Source organism: Anguilla anguilla, chromosome 9, assembly GCF_013347855.1.
Source record: "Anguilla anguilla isolate fAngAng1 chromosome 9, fAngAng1.pri, whole genome shotgun sequence".
Classification (NCBI taxonomy): Eukaryota; Metazoa; Chordata; class Actinopteri; order Anguilliformes; family Anguillidae; genus Anguilla; species Anguilla anguilla.
The window spans coordinates 7,568,811-7,582,399 of NC_049209.1; the positions used below are offsets into that span (position 1 = coordinate 7,568,811).

The 13,589-nt window shown below is 41.2% G+C and overlaps 2 protein-coding genes across 4 annotated transcripts; both read left to right on the forward strand.

The window, feature by feature from the left end:
* The first annotated feature begins 369 nt into the window (after positions 1-369).
* Positions 370-4,757, forward strand: LOC118235379 (dehydrogenase/reductase SDR family member 13-like). The gene is made up of 5 exons (XM_035432626.1): positions 370-621; positions 1,557-1,675; positions 1,780-1,903; positions 2,414-2,740; positions 3,674-4,757. Exons 1-5 carry the CDS (start codon positions 495-497, stop codon positions 3,931-3,933), a joined length of 957 nt encoding a protein of 318 aa, XP_035288517.1. The 5' UTR covers positions 370-494; the 3' UTR covers positions 3,934-4,757.
* A 652-nt stretch (positions 4,758-5,409) lies between these two features.
* Positions 5,410-13,142, forward strand: LOC118235378 (dehydrogenase/reductase SDR family member 13-like). Of its 3 annotated transcripts, XM_035432624.1 has the most exons (6): positions 5,410-6,169; positions 8,779-8,897; positions 9,002-9,125; positions 11,016-11,342; positions 11,688-11,722; positions 11,926-12,082. In XM_035432624.1, exons 1-6 carry the CDS (start codon positions 6,043-6,045, stop codon positions 12,049-12,051), a joined length of 858 nt encoding a protein of 285 aa, XP_035288515.1. In that variant the 5' UTR covers positions 5,410-6,042; the 3' UTR covers positions 12,052-12,082. The 3 variants fall into 3 exon arrangements, with proteins under 3 accessions (XP_035288515.1, XP_035288516.1, XP_035288514.1); XM_035432625.1 differs by lacking the exon at positions 11,926-12,082 and having other exon boundaries at positions 5,415-6,169; positions 11,688-11,795; XM_035432623.1 differs by lacking the exons at positions 11,688-11,722; positions 11,926-12,082 and adding an exon at positions 12,102-13,142 and having other exon boundaries at positions 5,420-6,169.
* Positions 13,143-13,589: the final 447 nt, after the last annotated feature.

Sequence of the window (13,589 nt, forward strand, 5' to 3'; positions counted from 1 at the left end):
ATATTTAACGCTCGGCAAATTTCCAATGCTTCCACCAAACCCCCATAGGGATTTGTATTTCTGTGGAAAATAAGGTCTGTGGTTAACATAAACACAAGAGAGTTTCACGTTTTGTTCTACGAGAGAAATTACATCCCTTAATATCTCAACTGTCAATTTCGAAGCTTATGTGCTTTAAAAAACTAAATGTTTCACAAGTTCTTATATTAAAACGTGAAACTCCTAGGCTTGCGTTATCCACACAACTAATTTTCTGCAGAATACGGAATCCCTAAGATAAAAAAGCAATGGAAATCTGCCAAGGGAACCCATGGCGGAAGAAACTGCTCGCTTTGCAACTCGTAATCGAATAGTTCATGGGTGGAGTTAAGGAAGGCAACAAAACCAACACGTCATAGTTTTCCTAACGTCCAAGGGTGAATAATAATGTTAGTACAAATCCTGAATAAGGTATAAAAAACTTAAAGGTACTCATCTCCAAAGCTGTAGTTACCATGTATACCACTCTGCTTATTACAGGGATAGTTGCAGGGATTTATATAATCGTGTACAATGTTTTCATTAAAAGACAGAGGTGTAAAAGCTCTACAACATTGCACGGGAAGACTGCGATCGTAACAGGTGAGTTTTTCTTTTTATTACCAGCTTTAAGTTTGTCTGTGGAATATAATGATTTGCAGTAGTTATTCATAAACAACTCAATGGTAAATTAGCAGTGTAGTTGGACATATTTTCACTATAGCTTTCAAAGGCATATATTTGGGGTCGCGCATGACATGCCGCATTTTTTTGCTGCATCTCAAAATGTTTTCTTAATTTCTGTTTATCTTATAAAAGTTCAATATCAAAGCGTTATAGCTTAAAGATTATATTTGCATCGATTTTGATAATTCACTTTAAAATTTGCACGGGTAAATTCAAAAATAGACTAGCATAGCAAAGAATTTGATCGATAATTGCATTTTAGATATCAACAAATGCATTTTGAAATGCATTTTGACAATTACAAGGTGACCAGTCAGAATATCTGCGATTATAACTGCAGATATTCAAGGTATCTGCTATTATAATTAGACTAATAACGATAATTGAAGATATCTGCAAATGTCAATGTCAAAATACCGTTTAAGACTTCTATAATGGTGTCTCAGATATCGTCATTCGATTCAATTGGAGGGATCTGTTGTTCCTTTTTAGTTAAAATGATATTTTCGGATATCTGAGTTAGAATTCCTAGACAAGTCTGTTCTTTTTCACGAGACTGATATAGGCTTCGGAATGGATATCGTCTTATATGCGTCGGTTTTTTTCGGCATTATGCAGTATGTTTTTTCTTTCACAGCACATTTCCACTGTTTACTTTGGCTTTTTGTAAGTGTTCACATCATTCCTTGATTTGGGGCACATTTCCCTTTATGTTTGTGCCTTTGCTTATGAAGCACAGTCCTCCTTGTGGGCCACCATACTTCTCACCCTCAGGTCATTGCCTGTACAAAGCCCGGAGAAAGCCTCAGCCATGCTGACCCTTGAATGAACAGTATGGTTGTATCTCTCAGGGGCCAACACAGGCATTGGAAAGGCCACAGCCCTGGAATTGGCCAAAAGAGGGGCGAGGGTCATCCTGGCCTGTCGAAGTCAGGAAAGAGCAGAGGCTGCCGTCCGTGACATTAAGAGGGTGAGAAGTCAATTGCTTGTTAAAAATTTTCGGCCTTTTTTTTAGTTACTGACCCCAGGTAGATATGCCATTCCCATTCTCTGAGCGCTGCCCCTGTGCTTCAGGAAAGTGGGAATGCAGAAGTGGTGTACATGCAGCTGGACCTGGCGAGCCTGCAGTCGGTGCGCTCCTTCGCTGAGACCTTCCTAAAGACAGAACCAAGACTGGACCTTCTCATCAACAATGCAGGTAACACCATTTCAGGATTTGTACAACAAGGTACACCTTATATTACTTTATTTGCCTTTATTTCGACGTAATCACAATCATTTTTACTATCTTTTCCATTTTTATGCATTATAGTGCCTTCGGAGAGCATTTAGACCCCTTCACTTTTTCCACATTGTTACGTTACAGCCTTTTTATAAAATGGATTAAATTCATTTTTGTTCTCATCAATCTACACACAATACCGCATAATGACAAAGCAAAAACAGGTTTAGAAATTAGACAATCACAATCATTTTTTACCATCTTTTCCATATTTATGCATTACATATTCATGCAGCTAGATATTTATTGAGGCACTTCTAGTTAAGGATCTTTGTCAGAGGTAATATAATACCTTGCTGAAGACTGCAAATGTAGTGACCTGTTGTGGGCTTTGGCATTGTGGTTACAGGTTAAATCACTGTGCTACACTGCTACCTGAATGTTCTGTGTTAGAACTGATGGGCGTTTGATGCATCCCTGGTACAGGACTCTTCGTGGAAGGAAAGACAGAGGATGGCTTTGGCATGATCTTTGGTGTCAATCACCTCGGTCACTTCCTGTTAACTCTTCTGCTGCTGGAGCGTCTGAAGGAGTGTGGCTCAAGCCGAGTGATAAATGTGTCCTCCAAAGCTTACAATTTTGGAGCCATTGATTTCAACTACCTGAGCACTCACAAAGAGCTTGGTTTGGGGGGCAGCGGCTATCGGCTTTTTAAATTGTACGGCCACAGCAAGCTGTGTAATGTGCTCTTTACTCATGAGCTGGCGAAGAGACTGCAAGGAACCAGTGTCACCTGCTACAGTCTGCATCCAGGTCAGTACGCACCGACACCAAGGTCAAACACGATCGGAAGCTGGAGGCCTTTTGTTTAAAACAGCAGAGGTGCTATATGCGTTTCAAAGACTCTATTCGCACTGCACATAACTACAATTCTGAGTGCCCCTTTCTTTTAAGGTACAATTGATAGTCTGAAATGTTAGTAAGACAGACAAGAAACGACTGTCTGCAGTCACATTTGTGTATCTGGCAAACATAAAACAGCACCTAGTGCAGTCTGTTTCAGCAGTCATTGAGCCAACAGTGATGAGTGAATTAAGTCTGAGGGGTCTGCTGCTCATAAATATTGGGGTGGCTGGTATGCTATCCTCCATGTTACAGGTTGGGGAGCATACCGCATTATGCCTACTTACAAGATATTCAGCTCCAGCTTTTCTTCTGTCCTCTCTATTTCTCTGCATCCTCACACGTGAAAAATATTCATGACAAAACCAGAAAATCAGAACATGTAGCTTCAACTCTGTTCACTGTGTGAACTGTGTTCTTGGCTAGAAATAGCTGTACAAAATAAGTATTGTACCTTACTGAACCTGTGTTTAGCAGTTGTCTATGACCATGATATGCACTTTTTGTACGTCGCTTTGGATAAAAGCGTCTGCGAAATAAATGTAATGTAAAATGTAAAATGTAAACTCTGGCACAAGACGGCCAGTGCAAGTATGCAAAGCTGGAAATCTGGTCAGTATTGAACATATGTGGTTCAAAAGTATTGCTGTTTTTGTTCTCTCTTCAGTTTTTATCTTTGTCTTTAAAAGATGCGTTTCACACCGCCAGGACAGTTATCTTGTGTCTCATCGCTTTCATTTCCTTAGGGCCAAGCAAGTGCATTTTTAAGAGTACTGTTTTGAGCCTTAGATGATTTCTAACATATGCTTTGTAGAGCCTCACCACAGATTTTCTGTTCCACAGGACCAGTCAAAACGGAAATAGCTCGTCACACCAGTATATGGTGGAAGACCTTCCTCATTCCTACAAGCTGGCTGTTCTTTGTGGACCCAGATTCTGGTGCCCAGACCACCCTGCACTGTGCCCTCCAGGAGGGCATTGAGCCGCTGAGTGGCCGTTACTTCTCCGACTGTGTCGAGGAGGAAGTTCTCCCCAAGGCCAAAGACGACGCGGTGGCCAGGAAGCTGTGGGAAGTGAGCGAGAGACTGAGCGGGCTGTCCTGAGAGAACATCAGCACCTGGCCTCCCGCAGTCCTGATGGCTACAGATAGGAAACGTTGTTTTGTACACGAGCGCTTCGCGGGATTTTGGCAATATCATTTTATACAAAGACCCTAGGCCAGGGGTCTGCAACCCTGGTCCCAGAGAGTTGCAGGGTCTTCTGATTTTTTAAATTTTTTACTGCTACTCAGCACTTAATTAATCAATCATGGGAGCTGATTACACTGTTAGCTTTTCTGGTTTGCATGTTCTCCCCGTGTCCGCGTGGGTTTTCTCCGGGTACTCCGGTTTCCTCCCACAGTCCAAATACATGCAGGTTAGGTTAACTGGGGAGTCTAAATGTCCCCTAGGTGTACTCCTGCCGTTGCCCTTGACCAAGGCACTGGCCTCGGAACTCGAGTTGGTCCCCGGGCGCCGCACTGTGGCTGCCCACTGCTCCTAAGTAACTAGGATGACAAGATTAATGTCAGTTATAATAATGCAAGCATTTCACTCAATGAATGAATGAATGAGAAATTTAATTATTTTACATGTTTCAGTGATTTTTAACTATTCAACATATAAACATTGTACTTCCAAACAATGTCCAATTTGAAAAATCAGTTAACTTGCAAATCAATTTTGTATGATATGATTTCATATTAACATATATAATATTATTTATATATTAAATATATCAAATATATGAAATGACTGATCGAATATCCCCTGGATTTTGTCATTCACATGTGTTTGGATTTCAAATGATTCAGCGATTACCTTAAAGGATTGATGTGATTATCATTTGTACAGAAATTAATGATTGGTAAATTAAAAATCGAATTGCACTGAGTGGCATTACCTGAAACCTGACCTATGTAGGAGTACCGGTGTCATCCAAGATGCACATGCAGGACCCCCTGAATTATTCTCTTCAGCATTTAATGTCATTTTGGTGTGTAGTGGTTTAGAAACTTAACACAAAATAATGGGAGGGGGTAAATGGCAATATCCTCAAGGAAGTCATGTAGACCAATGACCCTCAACCTTCGTTCCAGAGCACTACAGGGTCAACTGCTTTCTAAAAAGGAAAAAGCCTAATCCGCGCTACTCTTTGTATGTATGCTGATAGTTTTAAGATCTCTTTGTCGGCAACAGAATGCTTCCATTCCCTGTCATATAGGCTATATGCAAACTGTGCCATCTCTATAAGGGACTGGCGAACCATTACTTTCGAACTCATCCATGGTGTTTACGAAGCAGCGTAAGCCCCGTTTATGGTCTTTAGACTACTCCATAGCGTCAAATGTACATTGGTCATTGGACGGACGCCCCGTACATTGTGTGTGCGGCTTAGATAACCGTTCCGTAGTCCACAAGCGCGTTCGAATGCACATGGCGAATGCACAAACGCCTGTATTTTATGTAGCCTAACAGAACATTTAGCCAAATGAGTGTTACAGTCTGTCGTCCAAAAACCCGGAAGTGAGCTGGCTTTTTTGAGCCACAGGCTCCCCGCCTATAGGAATTTGGATTTCTGCGGAAAATAAGGTCTGATTAACATAAGCACAAGATAGTTTCATTCTACGAGAGAAAGCACACCCATTAATATCTCAACTGTCAATTTCGAGGCTCTTATGTGCTTTAAAAAACTAAGTTGCTCACAAGTTCTTATATCAAAACTACGACAAGGGTCGCATTTTGCTATTCACTGCTCATGTTTTCAACTTTCCATACTAGCCCGTCTGCACGCGACAACCGTTGTAGTTTCAATATAGCAACGCACTTTTTTTAAAGCACATAGTCTAATGGATATGAAAAATAACGGTTTGAGATATTAATGGGCGTATAGCTTAATTTTTCTCGTAGAACAAAGCGAGAAAACGGAATCCGTAAGAGAAAAAAAGCACTGGAAATTTGCCAAGGGATGCCATGGATCATGACGAAAGAATGTACTCGCTTTTTGCAACTCGTATAATCGTTTACGAGTGGCGTTAAGCAAGGCAACTAAACAAGTACGCCATAGTTTCCACAACGTTCAAAGGCGAATAATAATGATCAATAATACAGTATAAATCCTAAATAAAGTATAAAAAAAACTTAAAGGTACTCATATTCAAAGTTGTAGTTACCATGTATACCGCACTATTTATTACAGGGATAGTTGCAGGGATTTATATAATCGTGTACAATGTTTTAATTAAAAGACAGAGGTGTAAAAGCTCTACTACATTGCACGGGAAGACTGCGATCGTAACAGGTGAGTTTTTTATTATCACTTTTGAGTTTACCTGTGGAAAATAATGACAATGGTTGCAGTAGTTAGTCGTAAATAAGTCAATGGTAAATTAACAGTACAGTTGGACATATTTTCGCTAGCTTTTTAACATAGGCTAATACTTGAATTGAAGATATCTGCAAATGTCAAGTCTAGTTAAAATTATTTTTAAAACACCGTCACATATTCGATTCAGTTGGAGGGATCTGTTATTCTGTTTTGACTAGTGTAAATTATATTTTTAGATATCTGAGTTAGAATTCCTGGACAAATCTGTTCTACCTTACATGACTGATATTAGGCTTTGCAATGGATATCGGTCTTTATGCTTCGGCGACTGTGTTAACTAGACTTGGTGTGCATGGTTATATCGCTAACTCAGCCTTCTTGGAGAATTGTAATTCATCTGACCTGTGTTCAGTCGTTGTTCCAACGACCTTCGGTATGCACTTTGTATACCGAAGAATCTGCCAAATAGGTCCAAAATTAAATGTAGCCTCGTGCAAATCAGATGTGATCAATTGGTCTGGGGCTGTTTTTCATGGTTTGGGCTAGGTCCCTTAGTTCGGGTGAAGGGGAATCTTATTGCTGCAGCATACAATGACTTTCTAGAGAATGGTGCGATTCCAACTTTGTGGCAACAGTTTTGGGAAGGCCCTTTCCTGTTTCAGCATGACAATGCCCGTGCACACAAAGCAAGGTCCATAAAGAAATGGTTTGCAGGGTTTAGTGGGGAAGAACTTAACTGGCCTCCACAGAGCCGTGACATCTACTCGATATCAAACACCTTTGGGATGAATTGGAATACCAACTGTGAGCCAGGCCTTACGCCCAACATCAGTGCCCAACCTCACTAATGCTTTTGTGCCTGAAAGGATGCATCTGGGTGGGTTTGAAATCCACGTTCTGAAATCTACTGGAAAGCCTTCCCAGTAGAGTGGAGGCTGTTACTGCAGGGGGGGGGGGGGGTCTACCTCAATATTAATACCCATGGTTTTGGTACCCATGAGATGTTCGACAAGTACATATGGGTGTGATTTTCAGGTATCCGCATACTATATTGTATCCTAAAGTAGCTTCTTTTTTAATGAATTACAAATATGTAGATGCTGAAACGGGTGAACATGCACACCAAAATACGTTTAAACGGTAAAACATAGAAGCTGGCGGGCAGGGTGGTGTGCGAAAATGTCGAGTAGGCCAGACGGCGGTCCCCTTGTTCAGACTGACGGGTTCTCCCAGGCTCAGTTCATATCTGTAATAATGAGGGGGAAAGAAGAGATGGGTAGGTTAAAACCCACCCAGATAGACACTTCTCCCCAAAGTGTGGGAGAAGTGTATTTGCTGTATTTATTTATTTGATCATTTATATCGTATAGCCATATTTACTTAATTTTGACAAAATGAGATTACGTAATGTAAGGGACCATCTCAGTTTTGCCTGATCAGTTGTAGTTGGGTGCAGACGGCAGTCGCCGTGGTAACAACAGCAAGTTGTCTGAACTTCTCCTAATGGGGTACCTGATGTGCTTGCAGTTGTTTTTCTTTGAAGGAATAGGTCACTTTCTGGGTTTATATATATATATATATATTTCAGTTTGAGTGTATGTTTTCGGTTGGCCAGTTTTTGTGAGCGGTGAAAGATATTTAGGATATTTCATCAAGTTTTTAAAATAGTCTGTCATGTTTTGACAATTTAGATTCCTGTCTGAACTTGTTTCCTGAACCTTCCATTTTTCCCATGTACTATTACTATAAAGCTGGAAAGAACTTTTTGACTGTGCTTTATCTTTGGTAACTGTGCTGATTCTATTGCCCATTTTTATCAGTTTGTGAGAAGTGCAATTTTTTTAATGAATAAGCATTTTGTATTGCCTCAACTTAAATGTGGGTTAAATGTACATTCAAAATATATACAGTAAATGAACCTTTGTACACATAGGCTAAGGTTATTTTATTATTTGTGGACACCACAGTAAAAAATAAAATAAAATGAATGACTTCAGCATTTGACCCAAAGATTTTCTATTAATCTGAACAATTTTATACTGTCAAACAACTGCAAAGAGACAAGCTCTTGTGTACTGTTATTGTTATTACTACATAGTAACTTGATGAAAAAAGCAGATTATATAAATATTAATACCATGCAAAGTACAAACATTTTATTCAGATTGTGAAAAATGTACACTGTAACACTCAAGCCCAAAACAGTGATGAGCAATAGAAAAACATTGACCAGACGCTGCTTTTTTGTTTGTAGTTGGTTGTGTAATTTTTGGTTTATTTTGGATTTTTCTCTCTCTCGGTGGATTCCTAGAAATGCACACCACACTAAAGGCAGAGAATACAGCAAAGATGTGCTTTTATGTTCCTGTTTATGTTCTATATCTGTTCTATTATACCCAGCCGGAGTTCTGGGAATTCATATTTATCCTGCTTATATTCATTACATAGTGTGGTTTTTTTTTTTTGTACTTCTGAGTTGTCAAAACTGCTTTGGTTACTGCATTCAGGATTGTGTCGCAGGTTTATACCCTGCCATCATTGACCCCTGACCCTTGAATGAACAGTATGGTTGTATCTCTCAGGGGCCAACACAGGCATTGGAAAGGCCACAGCCCTGGAATTGGCCAAAAGAGGGGCGAGGGTCATCCTGGCCTGTCGAAGTCAGGAAAGAGCAGAGGCTGCCATCCGTGACATTAAGAGGGTGAGAAGTCAATTGCTCGTTAAAACTTTTCAGCCTTTTTTAAAATTACTGACCCCAGGTAGATTTGCCATTCCCATTCTCTGAGCGCTGCCCCTGTGCTTCAGGAAAGCGGGAATGCAGAAGTGGTGTACATGCAGCTGGACCTGGCGAGCCTGCAGTCGGTGCGCTCCTTTGCTGAGACCTTCCTAAAGACAGAACCAAGACTGGACCTTCTCATCAACAATGCAGGTAACACCATTTCAGGTTTTGTACAACAAGGTACACCTTATATTACTTTATTTGCCTTTATTTCGACGTAATCACAATCATTTTTACTATCTTTTCCATTTTTATGCATTATAGTGCCTTCGGAGAGCATTTAGACCCCTTCACTTTTTCCACATTGTTACGTTACAGCCTTTTTATAAAATGGATTAAATTCATTTTTGTTCTCATCAATCTACACACAATACCGCATAATGACAAAGCAAAAACAGGTTTAGAAATGTTTGCAAATGTATTAAAAATAAAAAATATAAATATCACATTTACAGTATTCAGACCCTTTACTTAGTACTTTGTTGAGGCACCTTTGGCAGCGATTACAGCCTCGAGTCTTCTTTGGTATGATGCTACAAGCTTGGCACACCTGTATTTGGGGTATTTCTTCCATTCTTCTCTGCAGATCCTCTCTAGCTCTGTCCAGTTGGATGGGGAGCATTGCTGCACAGCTATTTTCAGGTCTCTCTAGAGATGTTCAATCGGGTTCAAGTTTGGGCTCTGGCTGGGCCACTCAAGGACATTCACAGACTTGTCTCGAAGCCACTCCTGTGTTGTCTTGGCTATGTGCTTAGGGTCGTTGTCCTGTTGGAAGGTAAACCTTTGCACCAGTCTTAGATCCTAAGCGCCCTGGCGCAGGTTTTCATCAAGGATCTCTGTACTTTGCTCCGTTCAGCTTTCCCTCAATCCTGACTAGTCTCCCAGCTCCTGCCGCTGAAAAATATCCCCACAGCATGATGCTGCCACCACCATGCTTCACCGCAGGGATGGTATTGGCCAGGTGATGAGCAGTGCCTGGTTTCCTCCAGACATGACGCTTGGCATTGTGGCCAAAGAGATCAATCTTGGTTTCATCAGACCAGAGAATCTTGTTTCTCATGGTCTGAGAGTCCTTTAGGTGCCTTTTGGCAAACTCCAAGCTGGCTGTCATGTACCTTTTACTGTGGAGTGGCTTCCGTCTGGCCACTCTACCATAAAGGCCTGATTGGTGGAGTGCTGCAGAGATGGTTGTACTTCTGGAAGGTTCTCCCATCTCCACAGAGGAACTTTGGAGCTCTGTCAGAGTGGCTATCGGGTTCTCGGTCACCTCCCTGATTAAGGTCCTTCTCCCCCGATTGCGCAGTTTGGCCAGGCGGCCAGCTCTAGGAAGAGTCCTGGTGGTTTCAAACTTCTGAAATATTTTGTACCCTTCCCGAGATCTGTACCTCAACACAATCCTGTCTCGGAGGTCTACGGACAATTCCTTCGACTTCATGGCTTGGTTTTTGCTCTGACATGCACTGTCAAATGTGCTACCTTATATGGACAGGTGTGTGCCTTTCCAAATCATGTCAAATCAATTTAATTTACCACAGGTGGACTCCAATCAAGTTGTAGAAACATCTCAAGTATGATCAGTGGAAACATGATGCACCTGAGCTCAATTTTGAGTGTCATAGCAAAGGGTCTGAATACTTATGTAAATGTGATATTTCAGTTTTTTTATTTTTAATAAATTTGCTGAAATTTATAAAAACCTGTTTTCGCTTTGTCATTATGGGGTATTGCGTGTAGATTGATGAGAATAAAAATGAATGTAATCTATTTTATAATAAGGCTGTCACGTAACAAAATGTGGAAAAAGTGAAGGGGTCTGAATACTTTCTGAAGGCATTGTATATTCACGCAGCTAGATATTTATTGAGGCACTTCTAGTTAAGGATCTTTGTCAGAGGTAATATAATACCTTGCTGAAGACTGCAAATGTAGTGACCTGTTGTGGGCTTTGGCATTGTGGTTACAGGTTAAATCACTGTGCTACACTGCTACCTGAATGTTCTGTGTTAGAACTGATGGGCGTTTGATGCATCCCTGGTACAGGACTCTTGGTGGAAGGAAAGACAGAGGATGGCTTTGGCATGATCTTTGGTGTCAATCACCTCGGTCACTTCCTGTTAACTCTTCTGCTGCTGGAGCGTCTGAAGGAGTGTGGCTCAAGCCGAGTGATAAATGTGTCCTCCAAAGGTTACACTTTTGGAACCGTTGATTTCAACTACCTGAGCACTCACAAAGAGCTTGGTGTGGGGGGCAGCGGCTATCGGCTTTTTAAATTGTACTGCCACAGCAAGCTGTGCAATGTGCTCTTTACTCATGAGCTGGCGAAGAGACTGCAAGGAACCAGTGTCACCTGCTACAGTCTACATCCAGGTCAGTACGCACCGACACCAAGGTCAAACATGATCGGAAGCTGGACGCGTTTTGGTTACAGCATCAGAAGCGCTACATGCGTTTCAAAGACTCGATTCGCACTGCACATAACTACAATTCTGAGTGCCCCTTTCTTTTAAGGTACAATTGATAGTCTGAAATGTTAGTAAGACAGACAAGAAATGACTGTCTGCAGTCACATTTGTGTATGTGGCAAACATAAAACAGCACCTAGTGCAGTCTGTTTCAGCAGTCATTGAGCCAACAGTGATGAGTGAATTAAGTCTGAGGGGTCTGCTGCTCATAAATATTGGGGTGGCTGGTATGCTATCCTCCATGTTACAGGTTGGGGAGCATACCGCATTATGTCTACTTACAAGGTATTCAGCTCCAGCTTTTCTTCTGTCCTCTCTATTTCTCTGCATCCTCACACGTGAAAAATATTCATGACAAAACCAGAAAATCAGAACATGTAGCTTCAACTCTGGCACAAGACGGCCAGTGCAAGTATGCAAAGCTGGAAATCTGGTCAGTATTGAACATATGTGGTTCAAAAGTATTGCTGTTTTTGTTCTCTCTCCAGTTTTTATCTTTGTCTTTAAAAGATGCGTTTCACACCGACAGGACAGTTATCTTGTGTCTCATCTCTTTCATTTCCTTAGGGCCAAGCAAGTGCATTTTTAAGAGTACTGTTTTGAGCCTTAGATGATTTCTAACATATGCTTTGTAGAGCCTCAACACAGATTTTCTGTTCCACAGGACCAGTCAAAACGGAAATAGCTCGTCACACCAGTATATGTTGGAAGATCTTCCTCATTCCTACAAGCTGGCTGTTCACTGTGGACCCAGATTCTGGTGCCCAGACCACCCTGCACTGTGCCCTCCAGGAGGGCATTGAGCCGCTAAGTGGCCGTTACTTCTCCGACTGTGTCGAGGAGGAAGTTCTCCCCAAGGCCAAAGACGACGCAGTGGCCAGGAAGCTGTGGGAAGTGAGCGAGAGACTGAGCGGGCTGTCCTGAGAGAACATCAGCACCTGGCCTCCCGCAGTCCTGATGGCGACAAATAGGAAACGTTGTTTTGTACACATGAGCGCTTCGTGGGATTTTGGCAATATCATTTTATATGAAGACCCTAGGCCAGGGGTCTGCAACCCTGGTCTCAGAGAGAGTAATTTTTTACTGCTACTCAGCACTTAATTAATCAATCAAGGGAACTGATTACACTGTTAGCTTTTCTGGTGTGCATGTTCTCCCCGTGTCCGCGTGAGTTTTCTCCGGGTACTCCGGTTTCCTCCCACAGTCCAAAGACATGCAGGTTAGGTTAACTGGGGAGTCTAAATTGCCCCTAGGTGTACTCCTGCCGTTGCCCTTGACCAAGTCACTGTCCTCGGAACTGGAGTTGGTCCCCGGGTGCCGCACTGTGGCTGGCTGCCCACTGCTCCTAAGTAATTAGTATGGGTCAAACGCAGAGGACGCATTTCGTTGTCTTAGAAGGCAATGACCTGAATTGAATCTAATCTGGTTTTCGGGGTCTGAATTTTTTTCTGATGCCTGGACAAGGTTACATACCTTTGCCTAAGCAGAATATGTATTAAAAAATTAATTTGTAAAAAAAAGATTCTCAGCATGAGAAATATGCCATTGTGCGAAACATGTTCAACACAGAAGTCCTCTTACAATTAAAATGTACTGCAGTATATTCTCTGTGCTTGATGGTGTTCTCAATGGTCTCCAGGTCTTTCTTTTGTGATCCTTTTATGACCTGGCCTGCCAAGGGAGCAAGTAATATAACTTTCATATGACTGTGCATTTTAATGACCTTCACATTCATAGACTACCACTGCTTTCTCTGACCACTTATTATTTCAGCTTTAGACTTAATTTATCAGAAGGGCCATGTGGGAGAACCAGTAAGGAGTGGTACTGGAGCTCAGATCAAGATTAATGTCAGTTGTAATAATGCAAGCATTTCGTTGAATGAATGAATGAATGAGGAATGTAATTATTAGACATGTTTCAGTGATTTTTAACTGTTCAACATATCAACATTGTACTTCCAAAAAATGTCCAATTTGAAAAATCAGTTAACTTGCAAATCAATTTTGTATGATATGATTTCATATTAACATATATAATATTATTTATATATTAAATATATGAAATGACTGATCGAATATCCCCTGGATTTTGTCATTCACATGTGTTTGGATTTCAAATGATTCAGCGATTACCTTAAAGGATTGATGTG